A 27,977-nucleotide genomic window follows, 5' to 3' on the forward strand; every position below is an offset into this window, starting at 1 on the left:
ACAGTTTGTTATAATTTCTGTTCTTGTACATTTGCTGAGGAGTGCTTTACTTCCAATTATATGGTCAATTTTGGAGTAAGTACGATGTGGTGCTGAGAAGAATGTATATTCTGTTGCTTTGGGGTGGAGAGTTCTATAGATGTCTATTAGGTCTGCTTGCTGCAGAGATGAGTTCAATTCCTGGATATCCTTGTTAACTTTCTGTCTTGTTGATCTGTCTAATGTTGACAGTGGAGTGTTGAAGTCTCCCATTATTATTGTATGGGAGTCTAAGTCTCTTTGTAAGTCTCTAAGGACTTGCTTTATGAATCTGGGTGCTCCTGTATTGGGTGCATATATATTTAGGATAGTTAGCTCTTCCTGTTGAATTGATCCCTTGACCATTATGTAATGGCCTTCTTTGTCTCTTTTGATCTTTGATGGTTTAAAGTCTGTTTTATCAGAGACTAGTATTGCAACCCCTGCTTTTTTTTGTTCTCCATTTGCTTGGTAAATCTTCCTCCATCCCTTTATTTTGAGCCTATGTATGTCTCTGCGTGTGAGATGGGTCTCCTGAATACAGCAGACTGATGGGTCTTGACTCTTTATCCAGTTTGCCAGTCTGTGTCTTTTAATTGGGGCATTTAGTCCATTTACATTTAAGGTTAAGATTGTTATGTGTGAACTTGATCCTGCCATTATGATATTAACTGGTTATTTTGCTCGTTAGTTGATGCAGTTTCTTCCTAGCCTCGATGGTCTTTACATTTTGGCATGTTTTTGCAATGGCTGGTACCGGTTGTTCCTTTCCATGTTGAGTGCTTCCTTCAGGGTCTCTTGTAAGGCAGGCCTGGTGGTGACAAAATCTCTAAGCATTTGCATATCTGTAAAGCATTTTATTTCTCCTTCACTTATGAAACTTAGTTTGGCTGGATATGAAATTCTGGGTTTAAAATTCTTTTCTTTAAGAATGTTGAATATTGGCCCCCACTCTCTTCTGGCTTGTAGAGTTTCTGCCGAGAGATCTGCTGTGAGTCTGATGGGCTTCCCTTTGTGGGTAACCCGACCTTTCTCTCTGGCTGCCCTTAAGATTTTTTCCTTCATTTCAACTTTGGTGAATCTGGCAATTATGTGTCTTGGAGTTGCTCTTCTCGAGGAGTATCTTTGTGGCGTTCTCTGTATTTCCTGGATTTGAATGTTGGCCTGCCCTACTAGGTTGGGGAAGTTCTCCTGGATGATATCCTGAAGAGTGTTTTCCAACTTGGTTCCATTTTCCCCCTCACTTTCAGGCACCCCAATCAGACGTAGATTGGGTCTTTTTACATAATCCCATACTTCTTGCAGGCTTTGTTCATTTCTTTTTCTTCTTTTTTCTTTTGGTTTCTCTTCTCGCTTCATTTCATTCATTTGATCCTCAATCGCTGATACTCTTTCTTCCAGTTGATCGAGTCGGTTACTGAAGCTTGTGCATTTGTCACGTATTTCTCGTGTCATGCTTTTCATCTCTTTCATTTCGTTTATGACCTTCTCTGCATTAATTAGTCTAGCCGTCAATTCTTCCACTTTTTTTTCAAGATTTTTAGTTTCTTTGCGCTGGGTACGTAATTCCTCCTTTAGCTCTGAGAAATTTGATGGACTGAAGCCTTCTTCTCTCATCTCGTCAAAGTCATTCTCCATCCAGCTTTGATCCGTTGCTGGCGATGAGCTGCGCTCCTTTGCCGGGGGAGATGCGCTCTTATTTTTTGAATTTCCAGCTTTTCTGCCCTGCTTTTTCCCCATCTTTGTGGTTTTATCTGCCTCTGGTCTTTGATGATGGTGATGTACTGATGGGGTTTTGGTGTAGGTGTCCTTCCTGTTTGATAGTTTTCCTTCTAACAGTCAGGACCCTCAGCTGTAGGTCTGTTGGAGATTGCTTGAGGTCCACTCCAGACCCTGTTTGCCTGGGTGTCAGCAGCAGAGGCTGCAGAAGATAGAATATTTCTGAACAGCGAGTGTACCTGTCTGACTCTTGCTTTGGAAGCTTCCTCTCAGGGGTGTACTCCACCCTGTGAGGTGTGGGGTGTCAGACTGCCCCTAGTGGGGGATGTCTCCCAGTTAGGCTACTCAGGGGTCAGGGACCCACTTGAGCAGGCAGTCTGTCCCTTCTCAGATCTCAACCTCCGTGTTGGGAGATCCACTGCTCTCTTCAAAGCTGTCAGACAGAGTCGTTTGCGTCTGCAGAGGTATCTGCTGCTTTTTTGTTGTTGTTGTTGTTGTTGTGTAGCTGTGCCCTGTCCCAAGAGGTGGAGTCTACAGAGACAGGCAGGTTTCCTTGAGCTGCTGTGAGCTCCACCCAGTTGGAGCTTCCCAGCAGCTTTGTTTACCTACTTAAGCCTCAGCAATGGCGGGCGCCCCTCCCCCAGCCTCGCTGCTGCCTTGCCGGTAGATCACAGACTGCTGTGCTAGCAATGAGGGAGGCTCCGTGGGCGTGGGACCCTCCCGGCCAGGTGTGGGATATGATCTCCTGGTGTGCCTGTTTGCTTAAAGCGCAATATTGGGGTGGGAGTTACCCGATTTTCCAGGTGTTGTGTGTCTCAGTTCCCCTGGCTAGGAAAAGGGATTCCCTTCCCCCTTGCGCTTCCCAGGTGAGGCGATGCCTCGCCCTGCTTCAGCTCTCGCTGGTCGGGCTGCAGCAGCTGACCAGCACCGATCGTCCGGCACTCCCCAGTGAGATGAACCCAGTACCTCAGTTGAAAATGCAGAAATCACCGGTCTTCTGTGTCGCTCGCGCTGGGAGTTGGAGACTGGAGCTGTTCCTATTCGGCCATCTTGCTCCGCCCAAAATTCTTAAAAGATGTGGAGTTGTCTAATAATTTGCATGATATAGCTCGTAGGTAGAATTTTATGATAACTCTGAATGTGTATTTAAGTAAAAATATTTTTGAAAAATTTAAAGAAGATTGGGGAATGCCTGAAAGAGAAAAATGTAATCTGATGTATTTTTTTTTCTGTTGCATTTTCAGGGCTCACATTTTCCCTTCCATTATGCAGATATGCCACTAGAGGGCACTGTAAGGCGCTGCTTCCTTACACCCTGTGTGAGATGCTGAATCTGACCTCTAATTTCCCCATTGAGAACCCTCCAGGTTTTGCCTTATTTTAATAGGGCCAGGTACTCTGTAGGGCATTGTGCCAGGTGCTAGAAACAGAACAACAGAGACAGGACCCACAAATACAAAGGAACGGATTGTTCAGAACAACCTGAGACAGGTGTTAATAAACAGGCATGTGTCAGCACTATAGGAATTTAGAGAATAGCGTTATAACGATGTGATTCTGCAGAAAGGGAAAGTGGGAGGTCATAGAAGAGAAAGCACTCTCAGACTCTGACCAGTTCAGGCTGAAGAAGGTATGAAAGCTGAATTTTCCTTTTCCTTTTCCCCTTCCTGCCTTAGCAAGGGACCTCCATACTGGAGGGAACCTGAAGTTAGGATATGACATAGGTTACCCACAGTATATATAAAAAATGATCAGCCTATACACCCCAGGACTGCCATGGGAAGTTGCTTTCCTCTGCACTGCAAAATTCATTTATCATTTATTGATTTGAGAAATATTTATTGCCAAGTGTGCCCTAAGCACTCATTGGGAAACAAGATAGCCATAGTCAGAGTGTGCCCACTTAAAAACTGTAGTCCAGTGGAGACACAATGACTGCAATGTAGTGTAACAAGTCCTATGATAAGGGAAGAAGACGGAACCATACACATATAGAGCAGGGGCACCTGACAAAGACAGGAAGTCAGGGAAGGCTTCGTGGAGGAAGTACTATTCAATTGAGACCCTAAGCAGAATTGGAGGCCACCTAAAAAGGAGTGGGTGTAATCCAGGTGAAGGTAGCACAACCCAGAGGAAAAAATAATCAAATAGGATTTTATTTGTGTATATACAATTTTGAGATCTTGCTGTTTTCCATTTTATCCTGAGTTTCCATATCTTTAACTATTTTTGAAAATATGGTTTTAATAGTTGCTCCAATAGTCCATTGTAAGAATGGTGACATTTATTTACCCATTTTTAGAAATAGCATTTTTAAGACTCATGCTAATTGCTCTCCCTTTGTCAATATAAAGCCATATGAAATAATTCTTACTGCTTATATGAATATCAACAACATTCCTTTAGTTGGCTGACTCTTGAGCACAATTCCTGCAACACAACCTGATATCCAGCCATAACAAACACTGAATTTATGGAAGGTATTAATTTATTGCCTATTGTTTAATTTTAACTTTTTTATAAAATGTGCTGCCGTTGTTTTACGTGAATTGGCAGGGCTTTGAGAGGCACTCTGGATCCTTGTCCTGCTTCTCAGATTACCCCCTCTGTGTCATTCATTGTTCCGTCTCCCCCAAGTCTGCATCTCCGCTCCCTCCATCCACTAGTCCCTCAACCTCAGGCTCCTCCCTCTCTGGGATGCTCTGCAGATACTTATCTCCATCTTTTCTCCAGTAAATAATTTTTTTTTTTCTCTGTGGCCCAGTTTCCTGAAGCTGCAAACATTAACTTCCTAAATGATTTTTTTAAACCACACTTTGGGTAAATATGTATGATATACGTGGCAAATTGCTCCCATAGCAAATTGATTTTCTGGGTCAGGCAGGAAAGACTTTCACAAAAATCTTACAGGAAGTAAGATTATTTAGATGGAGTATCCAATCACCTTCTGTTGAACCATTTCAGACCTAATTTATATTTTTTGTTCTGCCTCCCTTTAAAATTGAGCTTCCTCACGTTTCCATAGCCTTCACTTTAACCTACTTTAATGATAGGGTTTTTGGTGTGTTGGGTTTTGTTTCTGACTGTTTGCATTTATTGTCTTGGTATTCACTTATGCTTACTTAGCAAGGTATATTTCAGAGAGGAACAGCTCACTGGCTTCATAGCTGTGCAGGCACTAGCTCTTCAGTTCAAATTCTATTTTCAATGAAAGATTTGTTGCATCTCACATCTCTTACATTGCTGTGTGACTCACCATGAGTTTGGGAGTCTTTCAGAACCTCAGAACACTCAAATGATTTAAATTTCTCAAACATGTTCATTTCACGTATAGGAAGTCACTTTTGTTTGGATCACAGGGTCTCGACATTAGAAATGAGAAGCTCCATGGCTCCACAACAGCTGCCTCAGCCTGGCACGTGCCCTGGCCTCAGAGATTCACAGTCCAGTTCTTTGTCCAGTTGGGTGGCACCTGTCTACCACCTTGCCATGCCCACTTAACTTATGCAAAGTTAATATCACAAGTAGAAGCCTGTTCCTTGCAGTGAAAATTTTACTTGCCACTTTCATAGCCCCAAGATATCCGTGTATCTTTATTAACAGGCGCTTAACAACTTGCGTCATTTAAAATGCCTCCCCTGCCTATCAGCTGATGATGGCCGCAGGAAGGTGGACCTGGAAGATAACAGCTAGCAGGCTAAGGCCAGACACTGACACTTGCAGTTGTCTTTGGTAGTTTTTTTGCACTAACTTTAGGAGCCAGCTCATGATCTCAGGATGTATGGAAAAATAATCTTTGTATTACTATTGTCAGGTAAGTGACTTTATTTCATCTTGGTTCTGTTATATTGGGTATAAGATCATAGAATAAAAATATAAACTACGCTATTTTAGTTCTATCTTATTTAAATGAATGAATGAGTAGTATTTCCTATTCCAGTCTGGTGGATGGATTTTACTGGAACTCAGCTACCAATGTGGGGAACATGACACAAGGGAGCCCGGTATTTACGGCTGAATCCAGTTGTCTAGTATGAGAAGTTTACTTCAATTCTAAGTCTAGCTAGAATGAAAATAATTTTATCAAATGCTTTGAGAAATACCTCTGTGTGAATAAATGTATTGCTTTGTTTGAGTGGTAAGGAGATTCATTTCCAAACTAAAGAGTTATTAATGAAGGTGTTGGTAGCTATATGGCTTTTAGTTTTCAAAAGGTGTAATTTCCTCCTTCTGCCCAATGGTGAGAAGCCAAAAGCATGAACACTGAAACCATGGGGAATTGTTCGCTTCTCTGTGGGTCCATTACTAAAGTGTCACATAGGAAGAAAAACAAAAACAAACACAATTCTTACTGTCTTAGGTGTCACGTGAGTTTTGGGAGAAATCTAAATCCATTAAAATAAAGAAATATCCTAGGGTTATTATTAAATTGTATTAATTCAATAATTTGAATTTAATTTAAATTTAATTATTAATTTAGTGTATTAAATTAACATGATTTGGGCCTCTTTCTGAGAATATTATAGTTAAACCTCCTCTCAAGTGCAGTGTTTATGTGTTAGCAATACTAGTGCCCACCCAGCGCACAGGGGTCAGGCAGTTGCTTGAAACATTCTGAGTCCATTAGACATTGTTGTAACCCAAGTTAGAGCAAGCATCAAGGATCTACTGAGCACTCTGTAGCATACAGGGTAGAGAGGTCGGCATTTTCTCAGATACCCCAGGGGAGGATAAAATAGTGTAATAGTTAAGAGCACAGGCATGAGGAACAGACAGAACTGGGTTCAAATCTAGTTTTACTTCTCAAAGCTGGGGAACATTAAGGCAAATGATATGCCCTCATTTTTATGTGTCCTCATCTGTAAAATGCAGGCAATGCTGGTACTTGCCTCATGTAATAAAGACTAAACAAAGTATTTAATGGAATACACTTACTGATGCCTGAAACAAAGTAAAATGTTAAGCTTACTGTGCATTTTCTATGATTAGAATTAACTATCATGATTAGTAAGTATTAATAATATAAATGGTATTAAAATAAGTAGTAGCTACCGATAATTATAGACTAGGGAACAAACCTACGTATGTGATTGGTGATTTTTGAAAAGTCAGAGAGAAAAGAAAATTACAGAAAAAAAAAAAAACCCAGAAAACAAACATAGTTACTCTAATTTTTTAATCAGAAAAGTATGAAAATATTTAGTTTGAAGAAAAGAAAACAAGTGAAAGGGATGTAGTATAATATTTGTATATATATTAATATATTTATAGTGCTATTACACTAGCACTATAAAAGAGATGTATTCTTTGTGTTGCTCCATGGGGCAAACCATACTGGGTGTAACTCAAACAAAATTGAACACTGCATACTCTACTGGGGGTGTGCCCAGTATTTGGGAAAATTCTGTGTGACTTACAAGTGCCCTAAATTTGGAAAGGGTTCCTGGCAAAGAAATGATTTTTTTTTTTTTTAATTTCTACAACTACGCAAGCAGATAGTGTGAATTAAAGCCTTAAATGGCACTTGATGAAGAGGTCATTGGGGCAAGATGACCCTGAAGGCTACAGTGGTCTCCAGTACCCAAGCTGTTATCATCTTCGTAGCGTCGGAAACCCTCCAAGGAAACTCTCTTAATGTGGCTACTTTATAGTATAACAGAAAGGTCTAAGAGCAAGTTTTTCCCCCATACTCATTAGCTGAAGAGAAAACATACATGGTGTGGTCTTTTTCCTTTTTTTTTTCTTTCTTTCTTTTTTTTTTTTTTTTTGCTATGAAAAAAAGATGATTGCCTTGCTTTCTCTAGGAATCTTAAGAATAAAGCCAATATTTCTAATTCTAAACTTACCAGAGATCTTCTTCCAAATGGAGAATCCATTTTTTCTAATATGACTTGATTCCCAGTCCCTGAATTCCTGCACTCATTTGATGATTCAGTCATTACATGTCAGATTGTGAACCAGGCACTGAGCCCACAGCAGGAAGACAAATGGGCTCCAATGGAGGATACTTGGAGGGTGGGCACAGTGGGTGGTGGGAGGGAACACAGATAGTAAACAGAACAACAACTATCTTATTAAAATAAGATAAAAACAGTCAAAAATAACACAAAGCATATAAAACCAGGTAAGATGATAAACATGAATGCCGAAAACTGCTTAAGAAAAGGGTAGCAGGGAATTATTTTCTGAGTAGATGATATTTATGCTAAATGTAGAACAAGGAGACAGAGCTAATCCCGAAAATTTTGGGAAAAGAGGACAGATGGCAGAGGGAAGAGCAAGAGCAAAAATTCTGAGACAGGAGGTAAGTTAGTGTTTTCAAGGAAAAGCTGGAGCTTTTATCTGAAAATCAGATTCTGAAGCTAAGAACCAATTTGAAAATACAGTACTATATCACTTCAACTAGGAAATTATGGCATAAACCAGGAGTCTCCAAAAGTTTTGGTTTTACTTAAAAATTCATACAAAATTTGCATTCTAGATCATAATATACTAATTTAATGGGAGGAAACAAAGGGACTGGTATGATATCATCATGCCTACTTTATTCATCCGTGTATCCCCAGAATCTAGCACAGTTCCCGATTAGGACTTATAGTAGCATATTGGTTGAGTAAGCAAGGAAGGAAGTGAAGGGAGGGAGAAGGAGAGATAAGCAGAGAGGGAGAGGAAGGAAGAAAGAAAAGAAGGAAAAAAAGAAGGAAGGAAAGAAGAGAGGAGGGAGAGAGAGAGGGAGGCAAGAAGGGAGAAGAGAGAAGGGAAGGAAAGAGACAGAAGGAAGGGGAGGAGGAAAGGAAAGAGGAAATACTTGTTTTCATCTGGTTAGACACAGTGAGTGCTCCGCACAGACAGATCATTATTACCCTGTGCATCTGATTCACACCCCTGCAGGTACATCAGTCTAAAAAGCACATGTTAAATGAAGAAACAAGGTGTCTCTCTTTTTTTTTTTTTTTCAGGGATCCAAGAAGAGAGCCTTGCTAGCCTGTCTATTTAATTGGTACAGGAAAGAGTTACAGGAACTGTATGCCAGGGAATACATGACTATAAATTCTTTAAAAGAAAAACCTGTGTCTTCACTTATGTGTCCCACACATTGTCAGCCACATAGTAGACAGTCAATATCAACTACTCAAAATGACAAATGGCAAATGACCAGAATTTTGTGGCAGACTAGCTTGGCCATGAAAAATCATTTAACACTTGTGGACCTCAGTTTTCTTATGCCTATTTTATAAAGCACCGAGTAGATGGTATCTGCAATCATTTTTCATCTGTAAACCCCAACAAATCCCCAAAATTCAGCCTGAGATGAGCTGGACTAGTTGCCAAACCTATAAATATCTTTTGTATGGTGTGAAATAGGGTTTTTAGAAAGAAACGGACACCCACTGTGAACTCCTTTGCAGACAAGGTCTGAATAGAGGAGAAAGTAGGGATGGCATCTCAAACTTACTTTACAGTTATTTTAAATTAGGAAATTTAGCTTAACATTCTTGTGATAAATTTCTTTTCACCTTGGTTTCTAGAAGATTATTCAAAACAGCTGTGAGCCTATTTGAGCAGTATATTTTTGAGGAATTTCCCCCAAGTTATCTTTGTAGGTTATATTTTGACACCAACTGCAAATGTAATATCTTTTGCCCAAAAAAAAACCCAAACCTACTTACGTGGTGCTGACAAAATCAGGCTGGACCTACCTTTTTACATCATAGATTTCCAGCCATTATTATCATATCCACATCTCTAGTAAGTACCTATCTGTGTAGTTTTCTGTGATAAATGAGCTAGACTAAAACTAAGCAAAAATGTTGAAAAAAAAATTCCGGGTTTATCTCTGGGTGTTGGGATTGTAAGGTATTTTTTTCTTATTTTAAATACTTTCTAAATTTTCTGCAAAGAGAACCATACAATATAATCAGGACAAGTTTCAATATGTTTTAAAAAGTAAACTGAACAAACACAATCTCTGCTTTCTAAGAAGTCTTTAATTTTTGTACATTGGTCATAGACTATGACCTATACAATTTATTTGGGATATTTATTAAAATTTCTGTCTAGCCCAAATTATTATATAGAAGCACTAGAAAAATGATGTCATCTTTGTTTGTAGTGTACAAAGTTCTATAAATAGCTATTTAATCAACTTTGGTATTTCCATCCCTGGATTTATATACAGCAGGTTGGATTCCATACATAGGCAGGTTCTGAGTAATAATAACCAACACTGATATAGCACTTACTTTGTGCCATGCACTGTTCTAAGTAATGTACATACACTTAATTTTTAAAACTGGAGTAAAATACACATAATATAAATTTACCATTTAAACCATTTTGAAGTGTACAATCGGTAGCATTTAATGCATTCAAAATGATGCACACCCATCATCATTATCTAGTTCCAGAACATTTTCATCACTCCAAAAGGAAACCTCTTACCCATTAGCAGCCACTTCCTCCAGCCCTTGGAAACCACTAATTTGTTTTCTACCTCTACAGATTTATCAATTTTAGATATTTCATATAAATGGAATCATATAATAGGTAACCTTTTGTGTATGGCTTCTTTCACTTAAAATAATGTGTTTAAATTTCATCCATATTGTAGCGTGTATCAGTATTTCATTCCTTTTATAATGAATATTATTCCATTGTGTTGGTATATCACATTTTGTTTATCCATCCATCATTTGATTAAAATTTGGGTTGGTATGTCACATTTTGCTTATCCATCCATCATTTGATTAAAATTTGTGTTATTTCCACCTTTTGGCTGTTGTGAATAGTGCTGCTGTAAATATTCCTGTACTAGTTTTGTTTGAAAGCATTTTTAATACTCAAAGATGTATAGGGGTAGAATTGCTGGGTCATGGTAATTTTATGTTTAACTTATTAAGGAACTGCTAAACTCTTTTCCACAGGAGCTGCACCTTTTCACCAGGGCGTATGAGGTGCCAGTTTCTCCAAAATCTTGCAGAAATTGTACTTTGTCATCTTTTTAATTATAGCCATTTCAGAGGGTATAAAACGGTTTGTTGCATTTTCCTAATAACTAATGATGCTGAGAATATTCTCATGTAGCTGTTGGTAATTTGCATTTTGCATATCTTTGGAGAAATGTTGGTTCTAGTCCTTCACCCATTTTTAAATTTATTTTTGTCTTTTTATTGCTAAGTTGTAAGAGTTTTTTCTGTGTTCTGGATATAGAGTTTTATCAGATATACTATTTGTAAATATTTTCCTTCATTCTGTGGATTTTTGTTTTTACTCTTGATAGTGTCCTTTGATGCACAAATGTTTTTCATTTTCAAGTCCAATTTATTTTTTTCTTTTGTTGCTTACACTTTTGATATCATATCTAAAAATAATTGCCAAATTTAAAGTCATAAAAATTTCTCCCTATGTTTTCTTCTAAGAGTTTTGTAGTTCTTCTCTTATGTTTAGATCTTTGGTTTATTATCAGTTAATTTTTCTATATGATGTATGATAAGAGTCCACCTTTGTTATTTTCAGTTGTCCCAGCACTATTTGTTGAAGAGACTATCCTTTTCCCATTGAAGGGTCTTGACACCCTTCTTGAAAGTTAATTGGCCATGGATATATGAGTTTATTTCTGGAGTCTCAATTCTATCCTAAGAATATGTCTGTTCTTGGAGCAAAATCACACAGTTTTTATTGCTGTTGCTTGGTTATAAGTTTTGAATTCATGAAGTGTGATTCACCAAACTGTATTCTTCTTCAAGATTGTTTTGGCTATTAAGATCCCTAACAATTTCATAGAAATTTTAGGATTAGGTTTTCCATTCTTGCAAAAAACAAATTATGTGCATTTTAACTTAATCTGTTCAACAACTCTGTAAGGTAGAGACTAGCCCATTGTATAATGGTGGAACAAAAATATAGACATTAAGTCAATTTTGCAAGGTCTCAGGCAGTTGCTAGAGGAATTAGTTTGAGTCTAGGCAGTTCCACTGCAGAATATGTGCACTTAGAGAATACGTTATGTTGCCTGTACCATACCTAGTGATGTTCTAGGATTGACTCCGTTACTCTTACAATGTTGTCACTCAGTGTTCTGCTTGTGCTTTAACCAAGCTGAAGACCTTAATGAAGGTTGATGGTCTGTCTTCCTCATGTGGTGCAGCTAAGGAACTCTGTGTGGCTGTCATGTTAGCCTTTTGCTCCTTTTTATACAGGCTATGGAAAATGTTTTTAAATTCTGGAGGCCTCCTTTTGATGTTATCATTTATTTCCCAGTCATAATTATATTTTTAGAAACCAAAATAGAAGGAAATAAATAAAAAACATAAAACATGAATAGTACAGCTATTTGAGGCAACCGAGAATGTAGATCATGGCACTGAAATTGCACTTTGCTAGGTAAAAGACCACAGAAGTTCTCCCCTTGCTACCTTTCCTGAACTATTCTGTTAGATTCAGACCTCAAAAACATTTTATCAGGAAATACAGAAATGTTCTTTCAAAATAAGTGTATGGGAATGTGGGAATGCCTAATAAAATCTGTCCTCATTGGTTCATTAGCAAAATATCCTATAGATCAATAGCTTGTGATTGCAGGAAGATATATTTCAGATCCTTGCTGTGTTTGTTTTTGCTTTCTTGATGTACCACAATTGGAGAAAACTTAAAATTTCTCAGTGGTATTGTATTCTTGCCAATTTGTTATTCTGCTTTATATTTCTCGTTGCTATGTTATTGGGTCATAACGGTCCATAATTACTTCAGAATCATTGTGAAATATATTGCTTATGGCACAAGTAAATCTTTTTCATTGTTTGTAATGTTTTAGCTCTTAATTCTACTTTGCCTAAGATTAATGCTGTTATTCCTGTTGAGTTTTACATGTATTTATTTATTTATTTTGAAGATGGAGTCTCATTCTGTCACCCAGGCTGGAGTGCAGTGGCACGATCTCGGCTCATTGCAACCTCCGCCCCCCGGGCTCTGGCAATTCTCCTGCCTCAGCCTCCCGAGTAGCTGGGACTACAGGTGCACAACGCCATGCCCAGTTACTTTTTTGTATTTTAGTAGAGACGGGGTTTCACCGTGTTGCCCAGGCTGGTTCCCAACTCCTGAGCTCAGGCAATCCACCTGCCTCGGCCTCCCAAAGTGTTGGGATTACAGGCGTGAGCCATTGCACCAGTCCTAACCTATCTCTTTTGACTCAATCTAAAAGTCTTTGTCTTTTAATACAAAACCATAATCCATATGCATTCACAACTGACATTTAGTATCTTATTTCTGTTACCTTATTTCATATTTTATGATTCCTTGTTTCTGCTCTTTTGATATATATACTATGTTTTATTTGCCCTTATCTTCTTATGTGTTTCTAAAGGTATATAGTCTACTTGTAAGTGTCCCATTAGCTAACTTTATGGTTTTGAAAGCATTTTCTTTCAGAATTCCCATTTTAGTGGTGCAGCACACATAGAAAATCTAAGTGCTTTCTGGAGCTAGATAAGCTGGATAAAGGTGTGCATGAGCCACTGGTCAATGGCTTGTGCAGGCCGTGAGTGCATTTCAGGTATGTCATAGGCTATTGATTGCCTCAGCCCCTTTGGCAGCCAGGTATTCAGATAGGGTATAACCTGGTTCATCAGGCTCAAAATATACTCAAGTATTATTGAGACATAGTTAATGTGCACTACCACTCATAGCACACAGACTCACACACACATTTGTCTGAAATAAAATTCCACAAAATAATGCCTTCCCTTATTATGTGTGATATACTTTGATATATTCTCTTCCATTTTATACAACTTAGTGTTTTTTTAGAGACAAGATTTTGCTCTGTGGCGTAAGCTGGACTGCAGTGGCACAGTCATAGGTTACTTCAGTCTTGAACTGCTGGATTCAAGTGATTCTCCAGCTTCTGCATCTCAAGTAGCTGAGACTCCAGGTGCACATAACCACACCTAACTAACTTTTTTGTCATTTAATTTGTAAATATGGGGTCTTGCTATGTTGCCCAGGCTGGTCTCAAGCTCCTGGCCTCAAGTGATCCTCCTGCCTTGGCCTCCCAAAGCACTGGGATTACAGGCATGAGCCACCACACCCAAACTACAACATAATTTTTTAGTGCCAGTGACCACCCACTGGACTGATTTCATAGCCCATTAGTAGAGGAATGCACCATCTTGACTGCATGTTGGAATTGTCTCAGAGAATCTATGTAGCACTGATGATTGGGTTTCACATCCAGAGATTCTAATTATGCTAATACATGGGCCAAGCAAACTATAGCCTGTGAATGGCTGGCCCCCTAGTTTTGTACACCTTACAAGTTAAGAATGATTTTTACTTTTTTAAGTGCTTAAAAAAATCAAAATAGGCTGGGCGTGGTGGCTCAAGCCTGTAATCCCATCACTTCGGGAGGCCGAGGTGGGCGGATCACGAGGTCAGGAGATCGAGACCATCCTGGCTAACACGGTGAAACCCCATCTCTACTAAAAATACAAAAAATTAGCTGGGCATGGTGGCAGGCACCTGTAGTCCCAGCTACTTGGGAAGCTGAGGCAGGAGAATGGTGCAAACCTAGGAGGCAGAGCTTGCAGTGAGCAGAGATCGCGCCACTGCACTCCAGCCTGGGCAACAGCACAAGACTCTGTCTCAATAAAATACAAAAGACAAGAATCAAAATAATAATAATAATATGTGAATATTTTACGAAATTCAAATTCTACTGTCCACAAATCATTATTGGAACATAGTCATACTCATTTATTCATGCTTTGGTTTACATATTGTCTGTGGCTGCTTGTGCACAGTGACAGAGCTGAATATTTATAATAGATGGTCCACAAAGCCTAAAGTAGTTATGGCCCACAAATCCTAAAGTAGTTACTCTCTCTCCCTTTACACAGGAAGTTTACTAACACTTGTGCTAAGGGATCCCCACAGACAATTTGATAAACTTAAGTTTTAGACTCAAGATTTCCAATCTAAATTCCTGTGGAGCTTTCTGAAGCTGCCAGGTGGAGATGGGCACAGGATGTGAGGCTCCAGGCCAAACACTCAGACTGGCTTCCACCAAGCAGTTCAACTCTGTCTGTTTCACACACTGAGGAGCTTATCCTTGGAAAGTGATTAAAGTAAAATTAAATGCGATGTGAGGGAGGAAGTGGGGGGGATTGTGGCTCTAAAACAAAATCCTAAGAAACACCAACATTTAAGATGGCAAATAATGTTATTTCTAAAGTCGTTCAGGCTAATATCCCATACTGTAGCTGTTCACGTTATAGATAAAGGTGACGCTAGAACCATAGAAAATGTAAGAATGGACCTCAAAACTCAGGAAAATGAAGTTTACATATATTAATCATATTACCGACTGGAGCAGTTGTTCTCACTGCTGGCCGCACATCAGAATCCAATGCCTGGATACCACAGATGATTCTACCATGCAGTCAAGGATGAGAACGAACTAGTTTCATTTCTGCTGTTTTTTATTATTCAACCAGTGAAAGGAAGTACCAGTGGTGCGAAAACTTTTGGATAAAGTTTTTGTTTTTAATTAAAATTATTTTCATCCCGCCCAACTTCCTTAAGCCCAAAGTTAATGTATGTGAAGTTCAGCAACAGAAATACCAATATCTTAGACTAAAGTGGACACAGGTAAAGTATGTGAAACCCCCTTTTGTTCTGAGGATTCTTTAGTAGGCAGGAGTGACCAGACTGGAATATGCTTGGCTGGAAAGATTAAGATTCAAGTTAACAAACTGTTAATAACCAGAACCATCTGCTCTTCCGTAATGTGGATTTGCCACTGCAGGTCACCCTACAATGCTATGTTAGACATACAATACTCCTACCCTCAGGCTATGAACAAGGTGAATTATTATTTTTATAGATCTTCATTTAGCCCTGATTTGTTGAAGTGAAGGCTTGCTTGAGAGTTAGCTGCATCATAATTTGGTGAGAATTTAATCTCTCAATGACACTTATTTGATTCTCTCATTCTCTTTCTGCTACATAGATCACAGTAGACCTTGGCAGACAGTTCTGTAGTTACACAGGTCTGAATTCAAACTCCAGGTCTGCCACTTAGCGGCTGTGTGAACTTGGGCAAGTTAGGCAGTGTTTCTGATGTTTTTTTGTTCCTCTTCCACAAAGAATAATTAATATATAACAATAGGGTCTCAGCTAGTTGTTTTAAAAATGGTTAGAGAGATGTGTGGAATGAAGTAGGTGTACAGTAAGTGTTAACTACAAATATTATTATCTTAGACATACAGATTTCCATGATTCATGAATGGTGAAGCATTTTAGAAGACATCTATTCCAGGCCGGGCATGGCGGTGAGCACCTATAGTCCCAGTTGCTCAAGAGAATGAGGCAGGAGAATTGCTTGAGCCTAGGAGTTTGAGGCTAGTATGGGCAATATGGTGAGACTCTATCTCAAGAAAAATGCAAAACTTTTTTTAAAGTTTAAAAAGAGAAACATCTGTTCCAGTACCCTCATCTTAGAGGCCAGAAAACTGAGGCTCAGATAATTTCAGAGACTTGTACAGATCCCCCAACCATTTGGTGGCAAAGCCAGGAATAGAACTCTGCTCTCGTCTCCCAGTGGGACAGTGGACAGAAATTCATCTTGCTTTCCATCTGTCCAGGCTGAAGAATGTGCACTGGCCGGGATGACAGAGTGACTGATTTTTTTCTCCACCTCTGCTGTCTCAGCAATGGTTTGGTACAGTGTGGATGACCAGAAGCTGGATAGTACAGAGCCAGGCTAAAAAGTTCAGGCTTCCTGAAGGGAAGCTGCAGCCTCCTAGGCCACGACACCTTTGAGACAGAATAGATAAAGCACCCTTCTCTACCAAGTCAGGAAAGGAAGAAGTGTAACCAATTAGCTGCATGGGGACTGCCAAAGCACGCCAGTCTGAAGATGAGCAGAGACTGCGTCATTCCATTTAGCACCGAGCACACTAACTGTACCAGTTAATAGGCCATGCTTTTCTCCAGAGCCATTGGCTGAAGAGTTCAAACAAAAAGTATTGAGAATAGGCTATCCAAAACAGTAGGCTCAGACGCTATCACACAAAGCACTTTATCCTTAAGTTCAATTTTTCTAAATTGTAGTTGGCTGCTTTGGCTTAATAAAAACCTTCCAAAAAAGGAAAATGAATGGCCACAGACAGTATGGGTGTCTAACTATATTATCACAACTTGACCAAGATTGAACTTGTCAATCCTTTGGTTCAAGAGCAAAACAAAATCGTTCCCTTAAAATATTGCTTCGTGGGAACCGTCTTCTTCAAACAGCTTTTAGCACAGTCAAGATTCCCATTTATACATTCATTCTGTCCAAGACAGTGAGATCTGGCAGACAAGGCATTGAGTTGGAAGTCAATGGATATGAATTTTTGTCCCAGTTTTACCACAAATTAGCTGAGCATGACTTCTACAGATGCATTTATCAAGCAGTTTTCATGGTCATTGCAATGCCAAAAAACTGTAGCATTTAGAAAATTTAGTTTTCAGACTTGGAAACTATTTAAGGCATTGCATATGAAGGGTGTGTCCTTGTAAGAGTTTGCTTATGCAAGATAAGGATTCTTTCAGCTGCAAGTCAGGAGGGAACCAAAACTCAAACCAGCAGCTGCATGAACTGACTTTATCACATCTTGACAAGAGCTCAGCCACTGGAAGTTTTGGCATACAGAAAAACTCAAGGGTACTTGTACAATATCACGTTTTATTTTTATTGTGTCTAATAGCATTTCATGTTAGAAATGTCATTTATTTGGAAAAACTGAGTGGTTTGATGGATAAAGCATAAAGCAGAGCGCTAGGAGGCTGGCTATTTCCAGTTGTATTCCTAACATGTCTTGGGCCCCCACGTCACCCCACCTCCTTGGTACAATGAGAACAGTGACAGAAGTCCATGCTCTCTCCCCCAACACATGGGGATAAAAGACAAGAGAGGTGAAATGTTCTGGAACATATCCAATGTTATACAAGTATAAGCTGTGAGATGATCCAAACACAAATTTTGCGTATTTCATTTTCTAGAAAGTATACCAATTCATTCCACCCTTCAAACCTAAATTATACAATTCAATTCAGGTCACACAGACTTACTTTGTACTAAGTACCATAGCAAATGCCATTTCAGTGCCTGAAAACTGAAAAACATTTAAAGCAGGAGTTTGAGGCCTTGCTAATATGACAAAACATACTATTATATTTTATTTTGCACTAATTTGCCACTTAAACATTAAACTCTTTTCAATCTGAGAGATTTGCCAACACTTGCCTGCTAGGTGCCCTAAGCCTCCACATCAATGCACGTTATACTCCCCTTTCTCCATATGTTAGCCCATGCTATTTCTTTATCCCTCCTCCTCTGCATCTTCACCTAAAACTCTGCCCATCCTTCAGGGTTCATCCAGTGATTCATTTGCAAGTAGGCATGGAGTAAGGTCTTGACAGTATGTTTTTCAGAGGCCCATGCAGCGAGAAAATGTGCAGTACTAGCACAAGGTCTGTCCATTCCTGGGTAGCCAGATGCTGGACACATCTTTCCTAACACCACAAGGTAAATATGCTTCACTTGGAGAGAGCGCTGAAATTTTTCAGGTATAGACTGGATGTGTTCCTGCCAGAAGATGTGAAGGGATTAAGAAACTGACTCTCATCCCAGTATTGCTAGAGCAAAACACAGTTTCTCTCAGTGGCTACAGTATAAGGACAGTGAGGGCTAACAGATATAATCTAAGTAATATAATAAATTAGTGTGGAAAAAATCATCAAAATGAAGACTACATGGTTTTTTATTAAAATTCTAGCTTTTAGGATATCCAGGGAGCTCAGGAATTTAGTTGTCCTTTGTTGTATGTACAATGTGCCCCAATGCTTGCTGACTAATGTAATAAAACATCAGAGAAATCTCGCCAGATCTCAACCAAGCAGTGAGATCTGGAAGGTGAGAATAACATCGGGGGTCAGCAGAATTAAGTCTCAGTTCTGTCTCTTACCAGATATGCTCATCTGAGCTAGTCATTTAATTTTTGTGAGACCAAATGTCTTATCTGTAAAGTCGGCAAGTTGGATTAGATGTTCTACAACGGTTTTCTAGCTTAAATGTACCTGAACTCAACAGGACAATACTTAAACTGGCCTTTAATCTAGGAATGACACAAGTAGATTTTTGAAAGCTAATTTAGCTATAGAAAGCTGAGAGCTCCAAAGGCAAAGAGATAAAAATAACTGGAGAGCCATCTCTGAATCCAGTCCCTAAGCAGTTTTGGCAAACTAAAGTTTGCTGTTCAATGGTTACGAGTTTGCTTAAACGCTTTCTACCCAGTTTACTGAACTAAATATGCTATAGTAAAAAGTCCTATTCAAACACCATCTTCTTGCAGATATTTTGCAGGTTTTCAGAATTGAATATGTCCACAGATATCTATTAGCTGGTTAGGGTCTTAGGAATCTAGGAGAGCCAAGTAGCTGTACAAGCTGTTACTGTCAAGTGTAGTTTTGAACATTCTTGGTGACTTTAAGGGATCGTATTGTGGAAATTTGGTTTCCTTACCTTGAATTTTGAATGAAGCTTTAGCATTTGAGGATGTTTCTTTTGTTTCTCCTTCCAGGTAAGTGATTTTTTTTTTCAACCAGATACTGGTTTATTTAATTTGAAGCTATTGATGAAATTCTTTAAAATGCCCCCATGTGATTCTACTCCGGAATAACTAACAAATTATTTAAAAGTTAATTAATACTAGAAAATATGAAAACTCATTTTTTATGAGAATTATTGTTCTTTCAAGATGACACTGTTTTGTAAACGATAGACTTCCAATAACAAGACCCTGTGCCTTCCTCTTACCACTAAGCAAGCATGGGTATTAATTCCTATTGAAAGGCTTATGTTATCTTTTTTCCAGAAATGGAAGAAAAATGAACTATTAAAAAGGTCATTTTATAGGTCAGCTACCATTATTAGATTGTTGAGGAAATGATATTAAAAAACAATTTTTATCAAATTATCTTTAGGGCATTTATATGTTTATTTTCTTACTGTGTTGACTTAAGTGACTATAAGAAGTTGTATCAGAGCAACTGATTCTGGAGAACTAAAGCAAGTATTTCTAAGAACATAAGTGGCAACTCTCAGTCTCAAATCAATTTGGCCACCAATCAGTTTTTGTAAGGGTACAAATAGGACATAACATGCTCAGATGGGACGTGGATAAAGTGTATACAATTTTACATTGAGGAAAGTGTGTCAATGTGTTACCTTCAATGTTAGAAATTCCCAAGTTCTGACAGTAGTTCAGAGCCTTGTTAAAAGCCAGAGTGGAGGCATATAGATCCAGCTGGAAAGAGAGGCATTGTGGTCTAACTTAGGACAAATTTTAAAGCCAGTGTTAGGGTCTGAGTCCAGCTTTGTAAACTTGAGTACAGTATTTGATCTCTGGGGTTTCAGCCTTGACTTCAGAACAAAATTTCCACCAAGTGCTCTTTTACCGTGAGGAGTGGCTGTTGAAGAAGAAAGAAGTCTAGCTATTTGCTAGAGTGTTAAAATTGTTTTCATTAAGCTCAAAACTTATGTAAATAAGTTCTCTCTCCCTAAGCATGTTTTCATTTTTATAAAAAAGTTACATATACTTTGCTTGTCAATTTAAAATACTTTTCACCTTCTCTGACTTCATTTAAAATTAAAATAATTAAAGTGCCAATTTTAAGAGATGTTAGCTCCCATTGCTCGTTCTTTGCCATGTTCTTTTTACAGCCTGCTATAATTTTCTGCCCTCTTTAAAGCCTCAGGCTACAGGCCTTCTCCACCAAAGGAATGTTAAGGAGTGATAAGGACCTTCTGTGAGCAGGAGTGGCTTGTTTGCAAAGGGATTGCTTATCTTGGCCACTCTTGAACACAAGAGGGACCCTCTACTGCAAAGCTCCGGCATGTTTTCTTCCCCCAAGTTATCCTCCACACTACTGACAGTGATTTTCCCTAAGTAAAAAACTGCTTCAAACCCTTCATTGTCTTTCCACTGCCTTAAAGATAAAGTCCAAATTCTAGAGTGTGACTCACAACATTTGGTGCCTTACCACCTCTTCAGCCTCTCATTTGCTGTTCACCCATTTCTCTATCCATCTCCTTCTCACACCTTGTGCTGCAGCCACATAGATAACCTGCAGTTTTTCTAACTTGCAATGATGTCTCAAATTCCAAGGCCTTGCTGGTACCACACAGCTTGCCTGGTAAAATCCTAGACTTCTTTCCAGATAAATTCAAAAACACCTCCATGAGGTCTTTCTACCTCTCCAAGTAGAATTGACCACTGTCTCCTTTGTGCCCCCACTTCCACCACCATCCTAAAATACCTATTATACTTAGATTAATAAATGTCACTCTTACTGTACTGGAATTTCCCTGAAAGGAAAAGCCATGAAGTACTTATCATTATATTCCTAGTACATAGTCCACAGCACATACCCCTCACCCCAAAAAAAACCTTTTGTAAATAATTGAATAAATTAATAAACACCCAAGGCCCCCAGTAAACATCAAGGCCTAAGGAATGCATATCTGGATTCTAAACAATCATAAGGTTTTACAACACCATGTTAAGCACCAGGGACTTCAGAGAGCTTTTAGTCTAAATCTTATTAGAGAGGCCAACGAAGACCTCCCAGAGGAAGTGGCATTGAACTGAGACTTGACAAGCCAGTACTTAGGCAAGATAGGGAGGGAAATATTTCAGATGAAGGCAGGAGCTGGCACAAGGTTTAGGACATGGAAAAGGTTATGGTGCATTCATAGAGTGAAGAGATATGCAGAGTGGCTGGAGCCCCAAGAGGGAAGGGAAGGGTGAAGCTGTAAAGATGGGAGGCAAGCAGGACTGGACCATGCAGAGTCTTGCAGGTGTTCACAAAGAAAATTACAGCACCCTCCCATAGACTGAACACACCTCTCTACCTGAACCCCTGGAATTCTGACTCAGGCAGTTCCTAACATCCTGCTGAACAGTTGGGAAACTTGTACTCATAGTCAAAACTACTAGATGGCATTTACAGACTGTTTTGTGTAATTTTTTTTTTTTACTTTTTTTTTCTTCTTTTAGCAAAAGTATGCTTGCTATTGAAATGTTGAAAATATTTTGTTGATCTGAAAATGATGCTTATTTTTCCAGATGCTTGCATTCATTCTGCATGTGCTGTTTTGTCATTTGGCTTGTTTAATTTATTATGTTCACATTCAGATGCAATCTGAAAACCCATTGTGTTAGTTTGTTTTCACACTGCTATAAAGAAATAACTGAGACTGGGTAATTTATAAAGAAAAGAGGTTTAATTGCCTCATGGTTCTGCAGGCTATACAAGCAGCATAGTGCTTCTGCTTCTGGGGAGGCCTCAGGAAACAATCATGGCACAAGGGAAAGTAGTCATGTCTTACATGGTTGGAACAAGAGCAAGAGAAAGAGTGGGGAGAGAGAGAGTTGGAGCAAGAACAAGAGAGAGTGGGGAGGTGCCACACACTTTTAAACAACCAGATCTCATGAGAAATCACTATCTCCACGACAGCATCAAAGGGGATGGTGTTAAGCAATGAGAAACCAGCCCCATGATCCAATTACCTACCTCCAACATTGGGGATTACATTTCCACATGAGATTTGGATGATGACACAGATCCAAACCATACCACTCACCTAATTCTTTCTCTGTAAGAATTTGACCAAGCATTTATAACAATTAACATTTCATTTAACATCTTTTATGAACAAAGCACAATTCTCGTGCTGAGAAGATTCAAAATAATGGGATATTGAAGTCCTAGGAACAAGTTTTATGTTTCAGAAGAGCCCATTCAGTATCCACAGGGATAAGAAATGTGCACCCTAAATGTAAGTGGATTACACCGAACTGAAAAGTGTAAAGAAGGAGTGGAGGATTAAAGGGAGAAGTGTGGAGAGGACGAAAGTTAGGAATGGAAGTGATGAGCACACCTGAGTGAAGGATGAGAGCTCTAGCTGCCTTTTGCAGTTGTATTCCCGTGCCGCTGAGTCAAAGGCTGATCTCACGTTTATTGTTACATGCCCATTTAAGGCTTCTGGCCATTAACACTTTTGATTTTTTTGGCTTGTTATTTTATTAGCTATTTTCATAACAGTTTCATAGCTAAACCTATTTTACTCAGATTGTATGCCTTTTCAAAAATACAATAGATGGTCCATATTCCATTATCTAGGAATAAGCTGAAGCTCATATCTAACATTTATTAAGAGAGATGGATTATTTTTGTTCATGAATTATCTTTGTAAATAATTTTTACATACTTTCATTGACTCATAAAGATGTTTCTTTCTGTAATTTTAATCTTAATATTTGTTGAACTTCAAAATCCCTATCACCAGGTTATTGTTTAAAAGCATTGTTTTTTATGTTATCTTAAAAGCCATTATGACCGAGTGCTGAACAACTTAGAAACATTCAGTAATTGTTTTGCATGCTATTTAGTGAATTCATATGGCAGTCGTTTATACACACATGACGGAATCAAGTGGCAGGCCAAGTTAAAGAGCAAGGCCAGAAAAGGACTTAAAAGAGAGGAGAAAACATAGACAGTTTGGGAACAATAGATCATGTCTTCTCCATGATTTGGGGGTAAACTGATTACCTATCAGCTGATAAACAGAGGCAGGTTTTAGAAGTCTTCCCTCCGGTAGACTAATGAGAGGTGTCAAAGAAGATGTTTTCTGTTGTTTGTGGGTTCTCCAGGAAACTTTGAGCATTCAGCTGAGAGGCCAAGTTGGCTGCCTCTGAGAAGAAGCCCTTCCACCTCCACTGCATTGCACTTGGGTGCCATTCCCCTCATTTGAATGTCTCAAAGATATGAGCAAAGGTACATCTACAAAGTTCAGGGTACTGACGTTTATCATAATGATTTGTAACTCTGAGAAGAGTGAAAAATACATGAATGCACAGAATAGCAGATTGAAATATAAACCACAGAACACTCCTACAATAGAATACTATGCAGTCATTAAAAATCTTCTCATAGAAGAATATTTGACAGGATAGAGGTATCTGCGGCATATTAAGTAGAAAGTCATACTTGTAAACATTATATACATATTCATGTATATTTAAACACCATGATCCCAGATTTAGATATAACAACTAAAAGTTCAGATGGCTATATATCAAAATGTGTCAAATGTTCAACCTTGCATAGGCTGACTGTAGATGAATTTTATATTATTCTTTGTGCTTTCTTGTAGTTCCCAAATTTTCTTTATTGAATCTATATTACTTTTGCAAATTAAAGAATCTAATTTATAAAATTTTATAAAATAACTTATAAATTTGAAATGTGTTGCATTTAAGAATAAAAACAGTGTTTAATGACAAAAATAATTCACAATTTATCTAATGAGATTTTAAAAGGATGTGTGTGAGTCTACATTCTGATTTCATGTTTGTGTGCATGTTTTTATATTAGAGAGCGGCAGTGACCTAGAATTCATTCCACTGCCTGGTTATCTGACTCTTTAGTCAGTATCTTAGGCTGGAGCCAGCATTGCCTATAATTCCATCACAACTCTGAGCATCCACTTTCGAAAGAAGAAAAAAAAAAAGGCGTGGGAGGGGAAACTTAGAATTGACTCAACCTCTATTGAACTATAGGAACATTAAATGCAATAGTGTTTTATTATTGTTTCAATTTTTACTGAAGAGGTAAGATTGTCCCTAGTAGATGGAGACACTGAGACATGGGATAGAACTTTTGTTCTATATAATTATTATGCGCTTCCACTTTTCTTAGCATAGACAGTTTTCCAAATGCATCTTCAAGTTACCCCTTTATAAGAATTATAATAATAATACCCAACGTATATGTAATTCTCTTTATGTGTAACTGCTATACTAACACGTACATACACATACACATCACATACAAAGACACCACATATGCACACATACCACATACGCACATATGCACATCACATACACACACATACCACATACACACACACAACATACACACACATACACATCACATACACACACATACCATATATGCACACATACCACATACACACACATACACATCACATACACACACATACCACATATGCACACATACACATCACACAATAATAACAACATATACACAACACCACACAATAATAACACGCACACATCACATACACACACATACCACCAATAATAATAATAACAATATACATATCACATACACATACCACATACACATAACAACCACACAATAATAACCACACAATAATCAATAACAACCAATACAATAACACACACACCACACACCACATATGCACACACACCACATATGCACACATATCACATACACACACATACCAAATATGCACACATACCACATAAGCACACATACACATCACATACACACACATACCACATACGCGACATGTACACATCACATACGCACACATACACATCACACATGCACACATACCACATACGCACACATACACATCACATACACACACCACAAACATACACATACCACATACGCACACAACACATCACATGCACACGCATACCACATATGCACACATACCACATACACATATACACACACACCAAATATGCACACATACCACATATGCACACATACACATCACATACACACATACCACATACACATACACATCACATACACACCACATACGCACACATACCACATACGCACACATACACATCACATACACACAAACCACATACGTACACATACCACATATGCACACATACCACATAAGCACACATAAACATCACATACACATCACATACACACACACCACATACGCACAACTACCAAATACACACACATACACATCACATACGCACACACCACACACACACACACCACATACGCACACATACACATATGCACACATACCACATACGCACACGTACACATCACATACGCACACATACACATCCCACATGCACACATACCACATATGCACACATACCACATACACACACATACACATCACATACACACACCACAAACATACACATACCACATACGCACACAACACATCATATGCACACGCGATACCACATATGCACACACACCACATACACACACATGTACACACACACCAAATACACAAATACCACATACGCACACATACACACATCACATACACACACCACACACACACACCACATAAGCACACATACACATCACATACACACACACCACATACACACACATACCACATACGCACATGTACACATCATGTATGCACACATACACATCACACACACACATACCACATACGCACACATATCACATACGCACACATACACATCATATACACACACACCACATACGCACACATACCACATACACATCCACATCACATACACATACACCACACAGGCACACACTACATACGCACACATGCACATCAGATACACACACACCACACACACACACATAACCGCATACACACACACTCATTACTTACACACACATACCACATATGCACACTTACCACGTACACACACATACACATCACATACACACACATACCACATACGCACACATACCACATATGCACACATACCCATCACATACACACACATACCATATGCTCACCCATACCACATACGCACACATACACATCACATACACACACACCATACACACAAATACCACATAGACACACATATACATCACATACACACACATACCACATACGCACACATACACGCCACAGAGGCACACATACCACATACGCACACACATCACATGCGCACACATACAAACCACATATGCGCATCGTACCATATACGCACACATACACATCACATATGCACACACCACACACGCACACATACCACATATGCACACATACACATCACATACATACACATACCACATATGCACACATACCAGATATGCACACATAAACATCACACACACACATCCCACATATGCACAAATACCACATACACACACACCACATATGCACACATACCACATACACACACATACACATCACAATACACACACACCACATACACACAAATACCACATACACACACCACATATGCACACATACCACATACACACACATACACATCACATACACACACATACCACACACATGTGCACATCGCATATGCACACATACACATCACATACACATACATACCACATACGCACACATACCACATATGCACACATACCACATATACACACATACACATCACATACACATACATACCACATACGCACACATACCACATACGCACACATACCACATATGCACACATATCACATATGCACACATACACATCACATACACACACACCACATATGCACACATACCACATATGCACACATACCACATATGCACCCATACCACATACGCACACATACCACATACACACACATATTTAAACTAATTTCGTTCTCACAATGACATTTCAAGGCAGGAATTATTATTGTACAGAGGAGAAAACCAAGGTACACTTTATTTATCTGTAAACCTCTGCTATGCAGAAATTCTGGAGGAGCTTCCGGACCCTTAATTTTAAAATAAGGCCAATAATACAATACTTACCACATAGCAATTCTCTAAAGATTATGTAAGATGTATACAAAAGCGCTTAGCTCAGGCACTGGAGGGATGTGAGAGAAATCTGTCCTTTGTGGTATGCTTTATGGTCCGCTCAGTCACCTCATTCTTAATCCCTTTCTCAACTTCTATTTTATACAGAAATTGTGAGAATATCAGCATCAAGTACCACTGTTCCGGCAACGCACACTTCCACCTCTTCTTTGGTCCCAGAGAGTTATGTCTCATCACAGTCAAATGGTTTGTTTCTATTGTTTATTTTTAAATGGTGGCTCCACAATCATTTTTGTGATGTAACCCTATTTTAGGGGACCTGTCACTGCCGGGAAACGGACAAACACTGAGAAATGCGAGCTAAGTAGACACAGCCTACTAAGTAGACACAATTCCTACTGCAGAGGAATTCTTGCCTCTGAAATATCTTACAGAAATAATACTGTGAGTTAAAGAAAGTAAAACAATGTGGCAAAGCACAGAAATGATGCGTGTGACCATGACATCGTGGACCAGGTAAAGGGGACCTAATAGTGCAGCGTCACGGAGGGTCTGCGGGCAAACTGAGTTCAGCTCAGACCTGGGCTCAGCTCTATCCCAGCTGCTGACCCAGGGTGAG

General features: G+C 38.9%; 1 protein-coding gene across 3 annotated transcripts in view; it reads left to right on the plus strand.

The window, feature by feature from the left end:
- The first annotated feature begins 5,361 nt into the window (after positions 1-5,361).
- GYPA (glycophorin A (MNS blood group)) overlaps positions 5,362-27,977 on the plus strand; it is a 40,141-nt gene continuing 17,525 nt past the window's right edge. The window contains exons 1-3 of one of the 3 annotated variants that reach the window (XM_021938826.2): positions 5,362-5,551; positions 23,493-23,616; positions 27,506-27,604. In XM_021938826.2, the coding sequence (XP_021794518.1) occupies positions 23,607-23,616; positions 27,506-27,604 (109 nt within the window). In that variant the 5' untranslated portion in view covers positions 5,362-5,551; positions 23,493-23,606. The remainder of the gene's footprint in view (positions 5,552-23,492; positions 23,617-27,505; positions 27,605-27,977) is intronic. The other 2 variants (XM_021938825.2, XM_021938827.2) reach the window with 2 other exon arrangements.

The sequence above is a fragment of the Papio anubis genome, chromosome 3, assembly GCF_008728515.1.
Source record: "Papio anubis isolate 15944 chromosome 3, Panubis1.0, whole genome shotgun sequence".
In the NCBI taxonomy this organism is placed as follows: domain Eukaryota; kingdom Metazoa; phylum Chordata; class Mammalia; order Primates; family Cercopithecidae; genus Papio; species Papio anubis.